This window comes from Opisthocomus hoazin, chromosome W (genome assembly GCF_030867145.1).
Source record: "Opisthocomus hoazin isolate bOpiHoa1 chromosome W, bOpiHoa1.hap1, whole genome shotgun sequence".
NCBI classification, from domain to species: Eukaryota; Metazoa; Chordata; class Aves; order Opisthocomiformes; family Opisthocomidae; genus Opisthocomus; species Opisthocomus hoazin.
The window spans coordinates 22,785,036-22,801,353 of record NC_134453.1 but is presented as its reverse complement, the minus strand read 5'-3'; the positions used below and the strand labels follow the sequence as shown (position 1 = coordinate 22,801,353).

The window sequence follows — 16,318 nt, the reverse complement described above, 5'->3', positions numbered from 1 at the left end:
AAACGTGGTGGGACAACTCGCATGACTGGCATGCTGTCATGGATGGCTACAGACTCTTTAGGAAAGACAGGCCAACAAGGAGAGGTGGGGGAGTTGCTCTATATGTGAGGGAGCAACTGGAATGCATTGAGCTTGGCCTGGGGGCAAGTGAAGAAGGAGTTGAAAGCTTGTGGGTTAGAATTAAGGGACAGGCTCATAAGGGTGACATTATGGTGGGTGTATACTACAGGCCACCTGACCAGGAGGAGGAGGTTGATGAGGCCTTCTACAGGCAGCTGCAAGCAGCCTCACAGTCACAGGCCCTGCTTCTCATGGGGGACTTCAACAACCCTGACATCAGCTGGGAAGACCATACAGCTAGGCAGGCTCAATCCAGGAGGTTCCTACAGAGCATCGATGATAACTTTCTGATGCAAGTGGTGGAGGAACCAACAAGGAAAGGCGCGCTGCTGGACCTCGTGTTAACAAACAAGGAGGGACTGGTGGAGGATGTGAAGGTTGGAGGTAGACTCGGCTGCAGTGACCATGAAATGGTCGAGTTCAGGATCCTGCATGGAGGAAGCAGGGCGATAAGCAGGATCAAAACCCTGGACCTCAGGAGGGCTGACTTTGGCCTCTTCAAGGAGCTACTGGGAGGAATCCCGTGGGCCAGGGCTCTCGAAGGCAGGGGGGTCCATGAGTGCTGGTCGCTCTTTAAACAACACTTCTTCCATGCACAGGAGCAATGCATCCCCCTGAGAAAGAAATTTAGCAAAGGAGGCAGGAGACCTGCATGGTTGAACAAGGAGCTTCTAGCGGAGATCAGGTGGAAGAGAAGGGTCCATGGAATGTGGAAAGAGGGACAGGCCACTTGGGAAGAGTACAGAAACGTAGTGAGAGCATGCAGGGATGCGACGAGGAAGGCCAAGGCTCACCTGGAATTGAAGCTGGCAAGGGATGTCAAAAACAACAAGAAGGGCTTCTTCAACTACATCAGCAGCAAAAGGAAGGCTAGGGACAATGTGGGGCCGCTGCTGAATGAGGCGGGTGTCCTGGTGACGGAGGATGCGGAGAAGGCAGAGCTACTGAATGCCTTCTTTGCTTCAGTCTTCAGTGCTAAGACTGGCCCTCAGGAATCCCAGGCCCCGGAGGTAAGAGAAGAAGCCTACAAAGAGGACGACTTTCCCTTGGTCGAGGAGGACTGTGTGAGGGATCGCTTAAGTGATCTGGATGTCCACAAATCCATGGGCCCCGATGGAATGCACCCACGAGTGCTGAGGGAGCTGGCGGATGTCATTGCTGAGCCACTCTCCATCATCTTTGAGAGGTCCTGGAGGACAGGAGAGGTGCCCGAGGACTGGAGAAAGGCCAATGTCACTCCAATCTTCAAAAAGGGCAAGAAGGAGGACCCAGGGAACTACAGGCCGGTCAGCCTCACCTCCATCCCGGGAAAGGTGATGGAGCAGCTTATCCTGGAGGCCATCATGAAGCAAGTGGAAGAAAAGAAGGTTATCAGGAGTAGTCAGCATGGATTCACAAAGGGGAAATCATGCCTGACCAATCTGATAGCTTTCTACGATGGCATGACTGGCTGAGTAGACGAAGGGAGAGCCGTGGATGTTATCTACCTTGACTTCAGCAAGGCTTTCGACACAGTCTCCCATGATATCCTCCTAGGGAAGCTGAGGAAGTGAGGGCTGGATGAGTGGTCGGTGAAGTGGATAGAGAACTGGCTGAATGGCAGAACTCAGAGGGTTGTCATCAGCGGCTCTGAGTCTAGTTGGAGGCTGGTGACAAGTGGTGTCCCTCAGGGGTCAGTACTGGGCCCAGTCTTGTTTAACTTCTTCATCAACGACCTGGAAGAAGAGTTAGTATGTACCCTCAGCAAGTTTGCTGACGACACCAAACTGGGAGGTGTGGTAGATACACCAGAAGGCTGTGCTGCCATTCAGCGTGACCTGGATAGGCTGGAAAGCTGGGCAGAGAGGAACCTGATGAGGTTCAACAAGGGCAAGTGCAGGGTCCTGCACCTGGGGAGGAACAACCCCATGCACCAGTACAGGCTTGGGGTGGACCTGCTGGAGAGCAGCTCTGCGGAGAGGGACCTGGGTGTCCTGGTGGACGACAGGTTAACCATGAGCCAGCAGTGTGCCCTGGCTGCCAAGAAAGCCAATGGGATCCTGGGGTGCATCAAGAAGAGTGTGGCCAGCAGGACGAGGGAGGTTCTCCTTCCCCCGCTACACTGCCCTGGTGAGGCCTCATCTGGAGTACTGTGTCCATTTCTGGGCTCCCCAGTTCAAGAAAGATGAAGAGCTACTGGAGAGAGTCCAGCGGAGGGCTACGAGGATGGTGAGGGGACTGGAGCATCTCCCCTACGAGGAGAGGTTGAGGGAACTGGGCTTGTTCAGCCTGAAGAAGAGAAGGCTGCGAGGGGACCTAATAAATGCCTACAAATATCTGAAGAGTGGGTGTCAGGAGGATGGGGCCAAGCTCTTTTCAGTAGTGCCCAGTGACAGGACAAGGGGCAATGGGCACAAACTGAGGCACAGGAAGTTCCGTCTGAACATGAGGAAGAACTTCTTCCCTCTGAGGGTGACGGAGCACTGGAACAGGCTGCCCAGGGAGGTTGTGGAGTCTCCTTCTCTGGAGATATTCAAGACCCGCCTGGACAAGATCCTGTGCAGCCTACTGTAGGTGCCCCTGCTTCGGCAGGGGGGTTGGACTAGATGACCCACAGAGGTCCCTTCCAACCCCTATTATTCTGTGATTCTGTGATTCTGTGATTCTGAGGGATACCTGTGCTGAGCCTCTTCATGAAGAAAACACATCTTCCACTACAAGACTGATATAAAACTGAGATTATTGAAATAGGAGTATACAGAGAGATTATACACAGAGTATCTGCTGCACTATAAAAATAAGTCCAGTTTTTCATGAATAAGAAGGTTGCTTGCAGGTGCTGTTCTTAAATACTGAATAGTGTCTCATTCACTGACCCACAGAGGTCCCTTCCAACCCCTACTATTCTGTGATTCTGTGATTTTGTGAATAAAAGAGTAATGTGTTGAAAAAAAATCATTCTGTGCTAAAGATGCTGTTAAACACTAGAGGGATATTATGAAAGGGTAAGAAAATAACTCTTATCATTCTCTTCTATTGTGGAGACGTCTCCGTGTGTTGCACTGACAGTGTGGTACGTGGTAAGGATTTTCCTCATGAGCACCAAGTGTCCTGACTTTGTTCTCTCCTTCATTTCCTGGACATGACTTCTGCAAGATTCATAGAATACAAAAGATGTCACTATTACCCCTTCTTTCTTAAAATACAGTGTATTGCTTTAATCCAAATGGAAAAAAAAAACCACGCCTGTGGTGCTAGAAAACAGAACTCCCTGAAAAATAAATTTACATTTGGGACATACAGGGATTCTTGGAGATATTCATGGGGGGGTTAGACGGAGAACAGCACTAGGATCAAAGTTTTTCGAGCTCTACATCTCCATTTGTCAGTTATCTGCTGTATTTTCTCAGGAGACAGGCAATCTCCATATTTTACATAAGTTTCCTTAAGAAATCAAAATTGTTAATATCTAATTCACAGAGATCTTAGGAGGCTTCTATACATAATGGTGACATGGATTTTCATTCCATGATTCTGGGATGAAAAATTATGCATATTCTGGAAATCATGAAGCTGTTATAACTAACTAAAACTCACATACAAGAGCAGCCCTCGGAGAGTGCGAGCGACAAGGAGCGCAGGTGACCAGGGCCAGCAAACAGGGTGCGGTGCATCAGCCAGGGTGCGGCGCAGCAGTTTGCACGGCAGTTTGCACAGGCAGGGTGTGCAGGGAAGGCGTGCGGGCAGGGCGAAGTCCCCCTCCTGGCAACCCAACTAGTGGACATCGCCCTCCCAGGAGATATTCTAGCATGTTTTCCACCCGTGGGAAAGCTGTTGCTCGAAGGAGTGTGGGGACCCAGACGGAGGTCCTGCACAAACACACAGCTGTCCAGGTCTCTGGCTGCAGGGACTGCCTGAGCCTGACGCTCTTACCGGAGGACAGCAGAGACAACTGCTGTGTTCGGTGTGACCAGGTGAATGATCTGCTCAGTCTGGTGGCAGAGCTGAAGGAGGAAGTGGAGAGGTTAAGGAACATCAGGGAGTGTGAGAGAGAGATCGACTGGTGGAGCTGCACCCTGCTGTCCCTGAGGCCAAGGCAGCAGGAGGGAGCTCCACAAGAAGCAGAGGACCCCCTACCCTCTTGACACCAAGCACAAGGAGGGGACCTAAGAGACGGGGGGAATGGAAACAGGTCCCTGCTCGGGGTGGCAGGCGAATCCCCTCCCAGCCTCCCTCACCTGCCCAGTTGCCCTTAAGCAACAGATACGGGGCTCTGGAATGTGAGGGCCAGGCAAATGAGGATGCGGGTGAAGGTCCATCCAGGGGGTTGCCTAGGACAAGTCAGTCAGCCCCACGCATTATGACTGCCTTGGCTAAGAAAAAAAGGAGGATAATTGTCATAGGTGATTCCCTTCTGAAGGGAACAGAGGGCCCAATATGCTGACCGGACCCATCCCACAGGGAAGTTTGCTGCCTCCCTGGGGCCTGGCTTAGGGATGTTGCTAGGAAACTCCCTGGTCTGGTGCAGCCCTCTGATTATTACCCCCTCTTGGTAATGCAGGTTGGCGGTGATGAGATCACGGAGAAAAGTCCCAAGGCCATCAAAAGGGACTTCAGGGCACTGGGGCAACTGGTTGAAGGATCAGGGGTGCAGGTGGTGTTTTTGTCAATCCCATCAGTGGCAGGGAAGAGAACTGAAAGGGGCAGGAAAACTCACCTGATTAACAGGTGGCTCAGAGACTGGTGCTGTTGGTGGAATTTTGGTTTCTTTGATCATGGGGAGGTTTACATGGCACCGGGCCAGCTGGCGACAGATGGAGTCCAGCTGTCTCAAAGGGGAAAAACGATTCTTGCCCATAAGGTGGCGGGGCTCATCGAGAGGGCTTTAAACTAGTTCTGAAGGGGGAAGGGGGTGTAACCAGGCTCACTAGAGATGAGCCCAGGCATGGCATGCCAGGGTCAGGGGTGAGATCGACAGCCCCGCTCAAGTGCATCTACACCAATGTACGTAGCATGGGCAATAAACAGGAGGAGCTGGAAGCCATTGTACAGCAGGACAGCTATGACTTGGTCGCCATTACAGAAACGTGGTGGGATGACTCTTGTGACTGGAGTGCTGCGATGGATGGCTATAAGCTCTTCAGAAGGGATAGGTGAGGAAAGAGAGGTGGTGGGGTGGCACTGTATGTTAGGGACTGCTTTGATTGTCTAGAGCTCAACGATTGTGATGACAAGGTTGAATGCTTATGGCTAAAGATGAGGGGGAAAGCCAACAAGGCAGACATCCTGCTGGGGGTCTGTTATAGACCACCCAACCAGGATGAAGAGGCAGATGAAGCTTTCTACAAGAGGCTGGCAGAAGTCTCACAATCGCAAGCCCTTGTTATCGTGGGGGACTTGAACTTACCGGACATCTGCTGGAAATACAACACAGCAGAGAGGAAACAGTCTAGGAGGTTCCTGGAGTGTGTGGAAGATAACTTCCTGACACAGCTGGTAAGTGAGCCTACCAGGGGAGGTGCCTCGCTAGACCTGCTGTTTACTAACAGAGAAGGACTGGTGGGAGATGTGGTGGTCGGAGGCTGTCTTGGGTTTAGTGACCATGAAATGATAGAGTTTTTTTTGATAATGATAGATTTTCTTTACTGAAAGAGTGGTCAGACATTGGAATAGGCTGCCCAGGGAGGTGGTTGAGTCCCCAACCCTGGAGGTATTTAAAAAACTTGTAGATGTGGCACTTAGGGATATGGTTTAATAGGCATGGTGGTGTTGTGTGGGTGGTTGGACTTAATGATCTTAGAGGTCTTTTCCAACCTATGATTCTGTGATTCTATAACAACAGCAGTGAATACAAGCAGAACTCTTGATTGGGCAGAATTAGCCAAAACTCAAAACTTCACTGAGAGGAGAAAACTATTCCTCTGGTACCTCAATGGAAGGAAGTCAGACTTCATGGAATTGTTGTGATGGGCTGTCTGCTAAGGTGATGACTGCAGACCTCAAAGAGTCTCGCATCCTCAAGCAGGTGGAGTCAACCTTCCAGACTGTTTGACATCTATATCAGACATCTACATCTGTCAGAGGGGCGGAACATTTCTGCTCTGAGGAAAGTCTGAGAGAGTTGAGGTTGTTCAGCCTGCAGAAGAGAAGGCTCCAGGGAGACCTTAGAGCAGCCTTCCAGTACCTGAAGGGCCCGACAAGAAAGCTGGAGAGGGACTTTTCACAAGGGCATGTAATGACAGGACAAGGGGTAATGGCTTTAAACTGAGAGAGGGTAGATTTAGATTAGATAGAAGAAAGAAATTATTCACCATGAGGATGGTGAAACACTGGAACAGGTTGCCCAGAGAAGTTGTGGATGCCCCCTCCCTGGAAGTGTTCAAGGCCAAGGTGGATGGGGCTTTGAGCAACCTGGTCTAGTGGAAGGTGTCCCTGTCCATAGCAGGGGGGTTGGGACTAGATGATCTTTAAGGTCCCTTCCAATCCAAATCATTCTATGATTCTGTATGGTGTGTCCCAACCAGATAGCAATTATTACCTCCCTTCCCCACTCACAGAGGACAAAATAAGACTAATTACTGAAAGGATTCAGTGAGTTGATTCTACTTACATTTTTTCTCCCAGCAACTTTAAGCTGTTTCGACCAATTTCTCAGTGGATGGGGCTATCAGTGACCATCACCAAAGCCCTGCAAGCAGACATATGTCCTGTCTTTCCCTTGAAAGCCCGTTACCACACATTGCTGTATTCCTGAGCTGTTTTTTGCTAATCGTAGGAGTCAATCAGCATGTTTCAAATGTTTCTTAGTAGTTACTAGAGGGAAAATGTGAAAGTACACATTTGGCCTTGAAAACAATATTTCAGGGGCCAGAAGGCATTTAATTCACGTCATACTGCAAGGGCACCACATGTTTTGACAGGCCCTGAGAGAGGTAATTCAATGAGCATCATTTTAATGATATATGATTTAGACAGCTATTTTTCCTTTTGTCCTCTCTGTGACCCTGCTCCTTCCCCCTTTCTTTTCAGTGCTGCCACAGACTCACTGTCACAAAGATGTCAAATCTGTAGCCATTTATGTCCTTGCTCAGAAAATAATAGGCAAAGGATAGAATTAAATGTGCAGATTACTGCACAGTTTGCAAATCGAGGCAAAGGGATTTAATTCAATTCCCTAATTCTGCTTGCTTGTCCAAGGCATAGGTTAGACATGCAGGGCCAGGTTTCCAGGTTTATTCCTGTTGAAAGCCCATCGAAATCAAGGGAGTTTAACAGGAAGAAATTTTACTCAGTACAAGCAGCTGTTTAAGAGAGCGGAGTAATGTGGTTTATCACTTAAAAATGGTTCAAACAGTGAACCGGGTGGACAGGTAGATCGTGTACTTAAATGTGAGAAGAAATTCTGTTTCGCCTTGTTATTCTTACCTTACCTCACTGCTGAAAGCCAGAATGGTATTGTGAAAGGCATTGTGCAAACACAGGAAAAAAGGCACCTTCCTATCTTAGAAAACTTCAAATCTAACCAGTAATAAAAAAGAGAGACATTCACTTTGTCCTACCTGAAACTCAAGCAACTGAGGTTCTCTCTCCCTATGCGTGACATCATTCAAGGCATAAAAAATTTGAGAGGTGACAAAATAGCAGGAGAGGAGATTTTGAACCTTTACAAAAGACCTATAAACTCTGTGCAATTGAAACAACTGGTTTTCCTGTCCTTTTGCAACTCAGTTGCCATCTGTAGGGCACTGTTTAACCCGAATAAAGATGCTGAATCAGAGTGCAGGTTGGTCAGGATCCATCACATTCATACAAGTCTGTAGAGGATCAGCACTCCTATAAAAGCATTCAGTAGGCTCGGGAATGTCATGCTGAATAACACCATTATTATCTACTGGTAGAAAGGGCTTCTGGAAGGGAAAAGATGCACATGCTTCTAGTGGATCTACTGAAAAGCTAAAACAGAGAACCTTATAGATTATATCCTCAAAACTCTGGCTGCTGTTTCCCTTCTTCTCTCAAATATATGTATTGAAATGAAGGATGAAGTGCTTATGCAGCTCTGCACTTTTCTGCATTGCAATTGAAGAAAGTATTTGGGTAATTTAATGCTATTTTCATCTTGGCAGTGTATACATCCCCATGACTTAAGTCACACTTCTCACCTGGTCCTGGATAAAGAATTTTAGGAATACAGAGTTTGGGGTTTTGTGGGGGTTTTTTTTGTTGTGGGTTTGGTTGTTGTTGATTTTTTTTTTATATAATTTCTCTGCATCTCCCACTTAGCAATTTATCTCTATAGCACACAGAAAAGCATCTGGGTGCTTCTTGAACATTTACAAGCTGAATTTTTTATTTTTTATTTTTTAACCTCACCACCAGTTGAGTGAACAGATTTGTTTGTTCATATTGGGCTGGTTGACACAGGCATTAGTGAAACAGCAGGAGGTAACTACAGGAATCTGTGAAAAGAGCTTGTTGAAGGACAGACAGGAAAATGGGGTTTGCAATGAGTTGTGTTCCATGGCTGTGCTTCTTGTCCTTGGCCAGATCTAGCTCTCAAAATGCTTCCCTCTCTGTATGGTCTGTGCTAGCCCTGTTAATCAAGGGTGATAAACAGCTGCAGTAGAGCAGGACTGTGACGAGCGGGAGAAACAATCTTTGGGGAAGACAGAAATAACCCTGTGGAAAATTTTGGAGATTGCACAGAAAAACCTCAGCTAAGCTTTTCTGCCTAAGAGGGTAACAACAGTCCTTACAACTAGGACCGATGTTTCAGTGCTTGGTAGGACTTGTAGTGTTTTCAAAAATTTACTTTTTGTATCAGAAGGTCATACGTTAATTTATCTGTCCTCGTTCCTGGATACAGCAGATTGTGATAGCCATGTCTGAAGTTACCTCACCTCTCCCTGCACACTTGCAAGTGAGATTTCTACACTCCATTGACTGTGCCAAACAGCTCTCAATGGGTGAACAATGCTACGTTTTTCATATAAGCCTTAATTTTCAGATGTAAAACCTTAATTTTACTAATAATTCCACATATTCCACCCCGTGACTAAAGTCACTCAAACCTCACTAGGTTTGGGACTAATCTGGAATGTCACGCGTGCTCTTATGGTAAGGGTTGTCAAGTACAAACTCATTTTGGGGAGCTAGCAAGCGAGTTAACTTTTTCATCATAAGTCAAAGTTTAACATACAAAGCAAGTGTTAAAACAAAGCACAATATGGTGAGTATTAATAAAACAACAATGGGATGCAACATCTTGTTAAAGAGTCCTGTAGCTGTTGGCGAACATCCGAAAAGAGTGTCCCACCATTTGTGTTCTTCGGTTTTTTTGACTCTCTCCAGTACTTGATGTATTTCTTCCACATCATGATGTACAGTAATTAGAGTCTTTTGTCCATTCTCTTGGTCCTCTTTCAACAGTCACTTCAAGTCATTATGTTGTAGCAGCTTTTTCACTAATGTGATGTTCATTCCAATGGGACAGGTGGTAAATCGTGAATGAGTGTATAGTTGGTCTGTAATAGCTGGTGAGACATAACAGGAGTCGAATAACTGAAATCGCATCCAACAATGTTAGTGAAATTACAAACACAAAAATTCAAATTATTATCAATATCTGTGGCCGTGTTATCTATGAATATAAGTAATATAATATTATATAATGTTGAGTACCTAATATAATATATTAGGTACTCAACAACTTTTTTGCCTCAGTCTTCACTGGCAACCTCTCTCCTCACCCCTCCCAAGTCGACGAATGGCATGAAGGAGACCAGGAGGGTAAAATCCCTCCAGCTGTAAGTGAAGACCAGGTTCGGGACCTCCTGAAGAACCTAAACGTACAGAAGTCCATGGGACCTGATGAGATGCATCCCAGAGTCCTGAGGGAATTGGCTGATGTAGTTGCCAAGCCACTCTCCATGATATTTGAAAAGTCATGGCAGTCAGGGGAAGTCCCCAGTGACTGGAAAAAGGGAAACACTGTACCCCTTTTCAAAAAGGGTAGAAAGGAGGACCCTGGGAACTACCGACCTGTCAGCCTCACCTCTGTGCCTGGGAAGATCATGGAACAGATCCTCCTAGAACATATGCTAAGGCACATGGAGGCCAGGGAGGTGATTCGAGACAGCCAGCATGGCTTCACCAAGGGCAAGTCCTGCCTGACCAACTGTTCTGGCTTTCTATGATGGTGTAACAACAAGGGTGGACAAGGGAAAACCTATGGATGTCATCTATCTGGATTTTTGTAAAGCCTTTGACACGGTGCCCCACAACATCCTTCTCTCTAAATTGGAGAGCCATGGATTTGATGGGTGGACCGTTCGGTGGATAAGGAATTGGTTGGATGGTCGCAGCCAAAGGGTAGTGGCCAATGGCTCAATGTCCAGATGGAGACCAGTGACGAGTGGAGTCCCTCAGGGGTCCGTACTGGGACCGGTGCTGTTCAATATATTTATCAATGACATGGACAGCGACATCGAGCGCACCCTCAGCAAGTTTGCAGATGACACCAAGCCGAGTGGTACAGTTGAGACACCAGAAGGACGGGGGCACAGGAAGTTCCGTCTGAACATGAGGAAGAACTTCTTCCCTCTGAGGGTGACGGAGCACTGGAACAGGCTGCCCAGGGAGGTTGTGGAGTCTCCTTCTCTGGAGATATTCAAGACCCGCCTGGACAAGATCCTGTGCAGCCTACTGTAGGTGCCCCTGCTTCGGCAGGGGGGTTGGACTAGATGACCCACAGAGGTCCCTTCCAACCCCTACTATTCTGTGATTCTGTGATTCTGTGATTCTGTGATGCCATCCAGAGGGACCTGGACAAGCTGGAGAGGTGGGCCTGTGTGAACCTCATGAGGTTCAACAAGGCCAAGTGCAAGGTCCTACACCTGGGTCGGGGTAATCCCCACTATCAATACAGGCTGGGGGATGAAAGGATCGAGAGCAGCCCTGCTGAGAGGGACTTGGGGGTACTGATAGATGAAAGGCTGGACATGAGCCGGCAATGTGCGCTGGCAGCCCAGAGGGCCAACCGTGTCCTGGGCTGCATCAAGAGAAGCGTGGCCAGCAGGTCGAGAGAGGTGATTCTGCCCCTCTACTCTGCTCTGGTGAGACCTCACCTGGAGTACTGCGTTCAGCTCTGGAGCCCTCAGCACAAGGACATGGAACTGTTGGAGGGGGTCCAAAGGAGGGCTACAAAAATGATCCGAGGGCTGGAGCACCTCTCCTATGAGGACAGGCTGAGAGAGTTGGGCTTGTTCAGTCTGGAGAAGAGAAGGCTGCAGGAAGACCTGATTGCAGCCTTTCAGTACTTAAAGGGAGCCTATAGGAAAGATGGGGACAATCTTTTTAGTAGAGACAGCAGTGACAGGACGAGGGGTAATGGTTTTAAACTAAAACAGGCTAGGTTTAAGCTGGATATAAGGAAGAAATTCTTTACAATGAGGGTGGTGAAACACTGGAACGGGTTGCCCAGAGAGGTAGTGGAGGCCCCATCCCTGGAAACATTCAAGACCAGGTTGGACAGGGCTCTGAGCAACCGGATCTAGTTAGTGGTGTCCCTGCTCGCTGCAGGGGGGGTTGGACTAGATGACCTCTAGGGGTCCCTTCCGACCCAAAACTTTCTATGATTCTATGATTCTATGATTCTATAAAATTACAAGGAGATCTCATGCAAACACATCCTTTCCCAGTATATACAAGCACAGTGTTGGGGGAATCATCAGGATGTATCTCAAAATGGCAAACGTTTTGTTCGGTGTCGAGACAAATGTCTTGCGCTTTAAGGGTATTAGTCTCACAAATAAAGCCTTACATAAAAATGTAAGGATTTAGACTTGTGGGTGTCTGAATGGATTCATTCTCAAAATTTTGTTGGGGTGACACCGTGATTGGTACAGGCATAGCCATAGTTGAAGTCTTTTCCTGTGGTATATCTAACCCAAATTTAAATGATAATGCTCTGTCTCCTCTGCCAGTGCTTCCTAAACAGACAACAGATACTGATTGAATTATAGTAAAACTGAATCAACAAACATCAGATGCACAGTGCTTCCTACCTGTTGTGGGTTCTGTTCTTTGTTCAGGAAATCTTCTCATAATAACTTCGGTTTAAGGAGGGAAGTCTTTTCTATTGCTAGCATTAAAGGTTCGACAATCTATGTGGATTGTTTTCCCTTTATCGACCTTCCATCTATGCATCGAATGCTTCCATTCTGATTCATGTATTTGCAATTCCCTGTTGTCATATATGATGACAGTTGCTAACCTCATTCCTGCTATGTCTTTTCCCATAGTTCTTGTATATCCAAAATAGGCCTTCGACCAAGGGTCATCAGAGGTTGTGGTGTTAAGGAGTAGATTTTTAGATCCACCTTGCAGGGTCTTTTCGAGATCATTGTCAGATGGTTCAAATGAAGGGAGTGGAGCTGAACTGGGTTGTGTAGTCGGGTCAGGCTCGATTGTGTCTATTTGAAATTCGAAGTGTAATGCCATTTCACACTGTTGCCACCGACAACTTACAAAAGTGGGTTCTACAAGAGAAAAGTTGTGCCAGCAATCCCACTGTTCAGTGACGCAGTACTTGGTTGTCACTTGGCCTGAGTTCCTGGGACGTGATATCCCTATTCTTGTGACTTTCTCATGAGCTGAGCCATTGACCATCCTACATCCTATATGGATTTCTTCTCCCACTTTACCTCTTAGGGATGGATACCAACTATTCCAAACCCACTCACGTTTTGGAAACACCTTGTTGCTATGTAAGACCACAGTTGCCAGAGTTATTTTTTCTTTTGACACCCCTGTCCTTGCATCATGTCTAATAAAGGCCTGAGACCATGGCCACTTTGGGTCCTGTTGACTACAAATCAAAGGGAAATGTATTGGCAAGATCAAACATAATATAATGGAATTCATCATTTTAAAACTTGGACAAAATTCCTTGGATGCACTCGAGGTTAGCGTAAGCCAATGCTTCCCTCCATGTGCAGTTCATCCAGAATTCCTGTGAACACAAAAGGGAAGAAAAAACGCTCCATCTTTGTCAACCGACGGGGTTAAAAGGAAGGTGAAATCCACCAGGTGCTGAACTGGTGTATTTTTCCTGAGCAATCTTTGGCTTCCCATGCATAGGGATTTTTAGGAGTGACTAGTACCACTGGCACTGCTCTAATTTGAGGCATTTTTACCAGCACAGGTTGTCCTGCATAAAAACCTGTAGGGTATTCTGAGGGACAGAAGCAGCTCCTTTAATCCACCAGATCCCCAGGAATTTAACTTCCTGTGCAGGTCCCTGACACTTTGAGTCTGGAATTTCCAGTCCCAATTCAAGCAGTGTTGTCCGGATCTTTTCCATGGTGTCTTTTACACTCTCTTGATCCTCTCCCCCTATGAGGATATCATCAATGTACTGGTATACTGTACATCCAGGGGAAACAGGGATCTCTGCTAAAACCTTAGCCAAAGCATTGTGGGCGATGGTGGTTGAATGTTTATACCTCTGTGGAAGTCGGTTAAAAGTATATTGGATGCCTTTCCAAGTGAATGCAATCTGTGTTTTGTCCTGCTCCCGGAGGGGAATCATGAAAAACATGTCTTTAACATCTAAGGCAGCCATCCAGGAATGGACAGCTCCTTGTATTATTGTCACCACTTCAGCAATATTAGGATCTGCGGCCGTTAGGGGTGCAGTATTGGCATTTAGGCGTCGATAATCTACTGTGAAACGCCATTGTCCGGTGGATTTCTTTACTGGCCACACCGGTGAATTGTAAGGTGAATGATACCTCTTTTTTTTTAATTCTACTACCACCCCGTCAATACCAGCAAGTGCCACTGTTGGCAAGGGGTATTGCCAAACATTAGTGATTTTAGAGGGGGGTAATGGTATGGAGGTTTCTAGCAGACTCAGTGCCACTGTGCCTAATCCCTTTTCATGTCCTGCAAAGCTCCACACAGTTCCATCGGGGAGTTTCCACACTCGCCTGTGCAGCAAATCAAATCCTAAAAGATTAGTGTGTGCAGCACCCACTAACACTTCTTTCCTGGTCATTCTCTGTTCTCCTGGTAACCAGAGGGTAATTTTTGCAGTGGGGCGTGTTTTTATCACACCATCAATCCCCATAAATTTGACTTTGTGTCGGATGGGTTTTATGCCCAAAAGTTGTGCCGTTTTATTAGTGATTACTGATCACTTAACATAATTCGATCTCCACCCTCAGCAGAAACTCGACACACATATTCAACAGTTGACTCGCTTGGCCGCCTCGAGTACTTCTCTCTTATTTTTTCCAATTCTGTTGGTGTCCACGGCACAGTACGTGTAGTGGTATGGATTTCATCATCATCATCAACAGCAGTTTCAATTTTAATTAGGGGTCACAAGGGAATCACTTGGAATTTAAAAGTCCCTTCGACTTCACTGATCTCCTCGTCATCACTGTTACACCAAAAATCTTCAGTCTGCATTCCTGAACTCGGGTAACGCATTAACCTGCAAATCTGCTGGACCTGGGCAGAAGGCTGCATTTTATCTAAAAGCCCATTCATCTTTTCCAACAACATCCTAAGCTGCTGAGCCTCACCCCTGAGTCTAGCATTTCGATATTCTAAATTTCTTTTTTCCCCCAAGAGCTCATCAACTTTGCTTAGAAGTTTACTAACCTGAAGTTCTAATTTTTCTCCTGTCTCCTTCTGGAAAGCTAATGCTGATTTCAGCACCTCATTTTCTGGTTTTAAACCTGCATGTTCTACGGCAGACACCAGAGTAGGAGCAGGGGCTTCCTTAGCTTCTTTTTGTGCAAAAGATAAACAGGCGCCTAACACCGCACAAATCACTCCTTTACCTTTACCCGTTCAGAGCTTTTGTGAAACCTGACACAGTTCAATACGTTTGACTACTTTCTCTTCGTCCTTCCAAAACTTCTGGGCCCACTCCTTCCCAACTTGGGAAGGGACACAACCGTATTTTTTCAGCAGTTTATCCATGGCAATCCTGTACATGACGCCAATTTTCTGTTGCGTTAATTTCGCAGAAAGTAAACCTCCTCGCATTCTAACTTTCTTGACTGGAGTGGGAGGCTAGGTGCGGCTAGGTTTAAATTCTGAGTGATATCCAATTTGCCACTACCAGTCCAGTTGCGTTTAATATGTATACTAAACTACCACGATTCTGGATACACTAACAGCAGTCTGCACCTTCAGTCCAGTCGTGCTCATGAACTGGCACGGCCGCATTCGGTCGTGTTCAGTGAGAAACTGTGACAACTGGCTACTTAAACAGTGCAGTTTTATTTGTGCAACAGGTATATAGGTTTTTTGAATTGCCGGTCATAGTGACTGTCTGCAAGAAAGCACATGCAAAAATAAAATGCATGAAAACTTTACAAATAATACAACCTGACTATAAACATTAGGGAGTAACTCTCTAGAGAGATTTCTAAGATTCCCGAGAAAAGCGCTTAGTTTAAGTCTCACCCAAGGCGTCCCAAGGTGGGGAGAAGCAAGGCTCAGCCCGTCGGCCAATCCCGGTTGTCGGAGGCAGTCTGAGGTGGAGTTTCCCTTGACTTGCTCACGGTGTTATCTTCTTCTCCTCCGAAGATCCGCGGTGTTATCTTCTTCTTTACCTTCTGGAGAGCACCTCTGTGGAGAGGGACCTGGGTGTCCTAGTGGACGACAGATTAACCATGAGCCAGCAGTGTGCCCTGGCTGCCAAGAAGGCCAATGGCATCCTGGGCTGCATTAGGAGGAGTGTGGCCAGCAGGTCGAGGGAGGTTCTCCTCCCCCGCTACACTGCCCTAGTAAGGCCCCATCTGGAGTACTCTGTCCAGTTCTGGGCTCCCCAGTTCAAGAAAGATGAAGAGCTACTGGAGAGAGTCCAGCGGAGGGCTACGAGGATGGTGAGGGGACTGGAACATCTCCCCTACGAGGAAAGGCTGAGGGAGCTGGGCTTGTTCAGCCTGAAGAAGAGAAGGCTGCGAGGGGACCTAATATATGCTTATAAATATCTGAAGGGTGGGTGTCAGGAGGATGGGGCCAAGCTCTTTTCAGTAGTGCCCAGTGACAGGACAAGGGGCAATGGGCACAAACTGAGGCACAGGAAGTTCCGTCTGAACATGAGGAAGAACTTCTTCCCTCTGAGGGTGACGGAGCACTGGAACAGGCTGCCCAGGGAGGTTGTGGAGTTTCCTTCTCTGGAGATATTCAAGACCCG

The 16,318-nt window shown here is 47.1% G+C and overlaps 1 protein-coding gene across 1 annotated transcript in view; it reads right to left on the bottom strand.

Annotated features, from left to right (window-relative positions):
• Positions 1-11,745: 11,745 nt before the first annotated feature.
• The window catches only part of LOC142365460 (uncharacterized), a 247,780-nt gene continuing 243,207 nt past the window's right edge, over positions 11,746-16,318 (bottom strand). Inside the window, 1 exon segment of the mRNA XM_075446293.1 lies at positions 11,746-11,915. Coding sequence (XP_075302408.1) covers positions 11,746-11,915 — 170 coding nt within the window.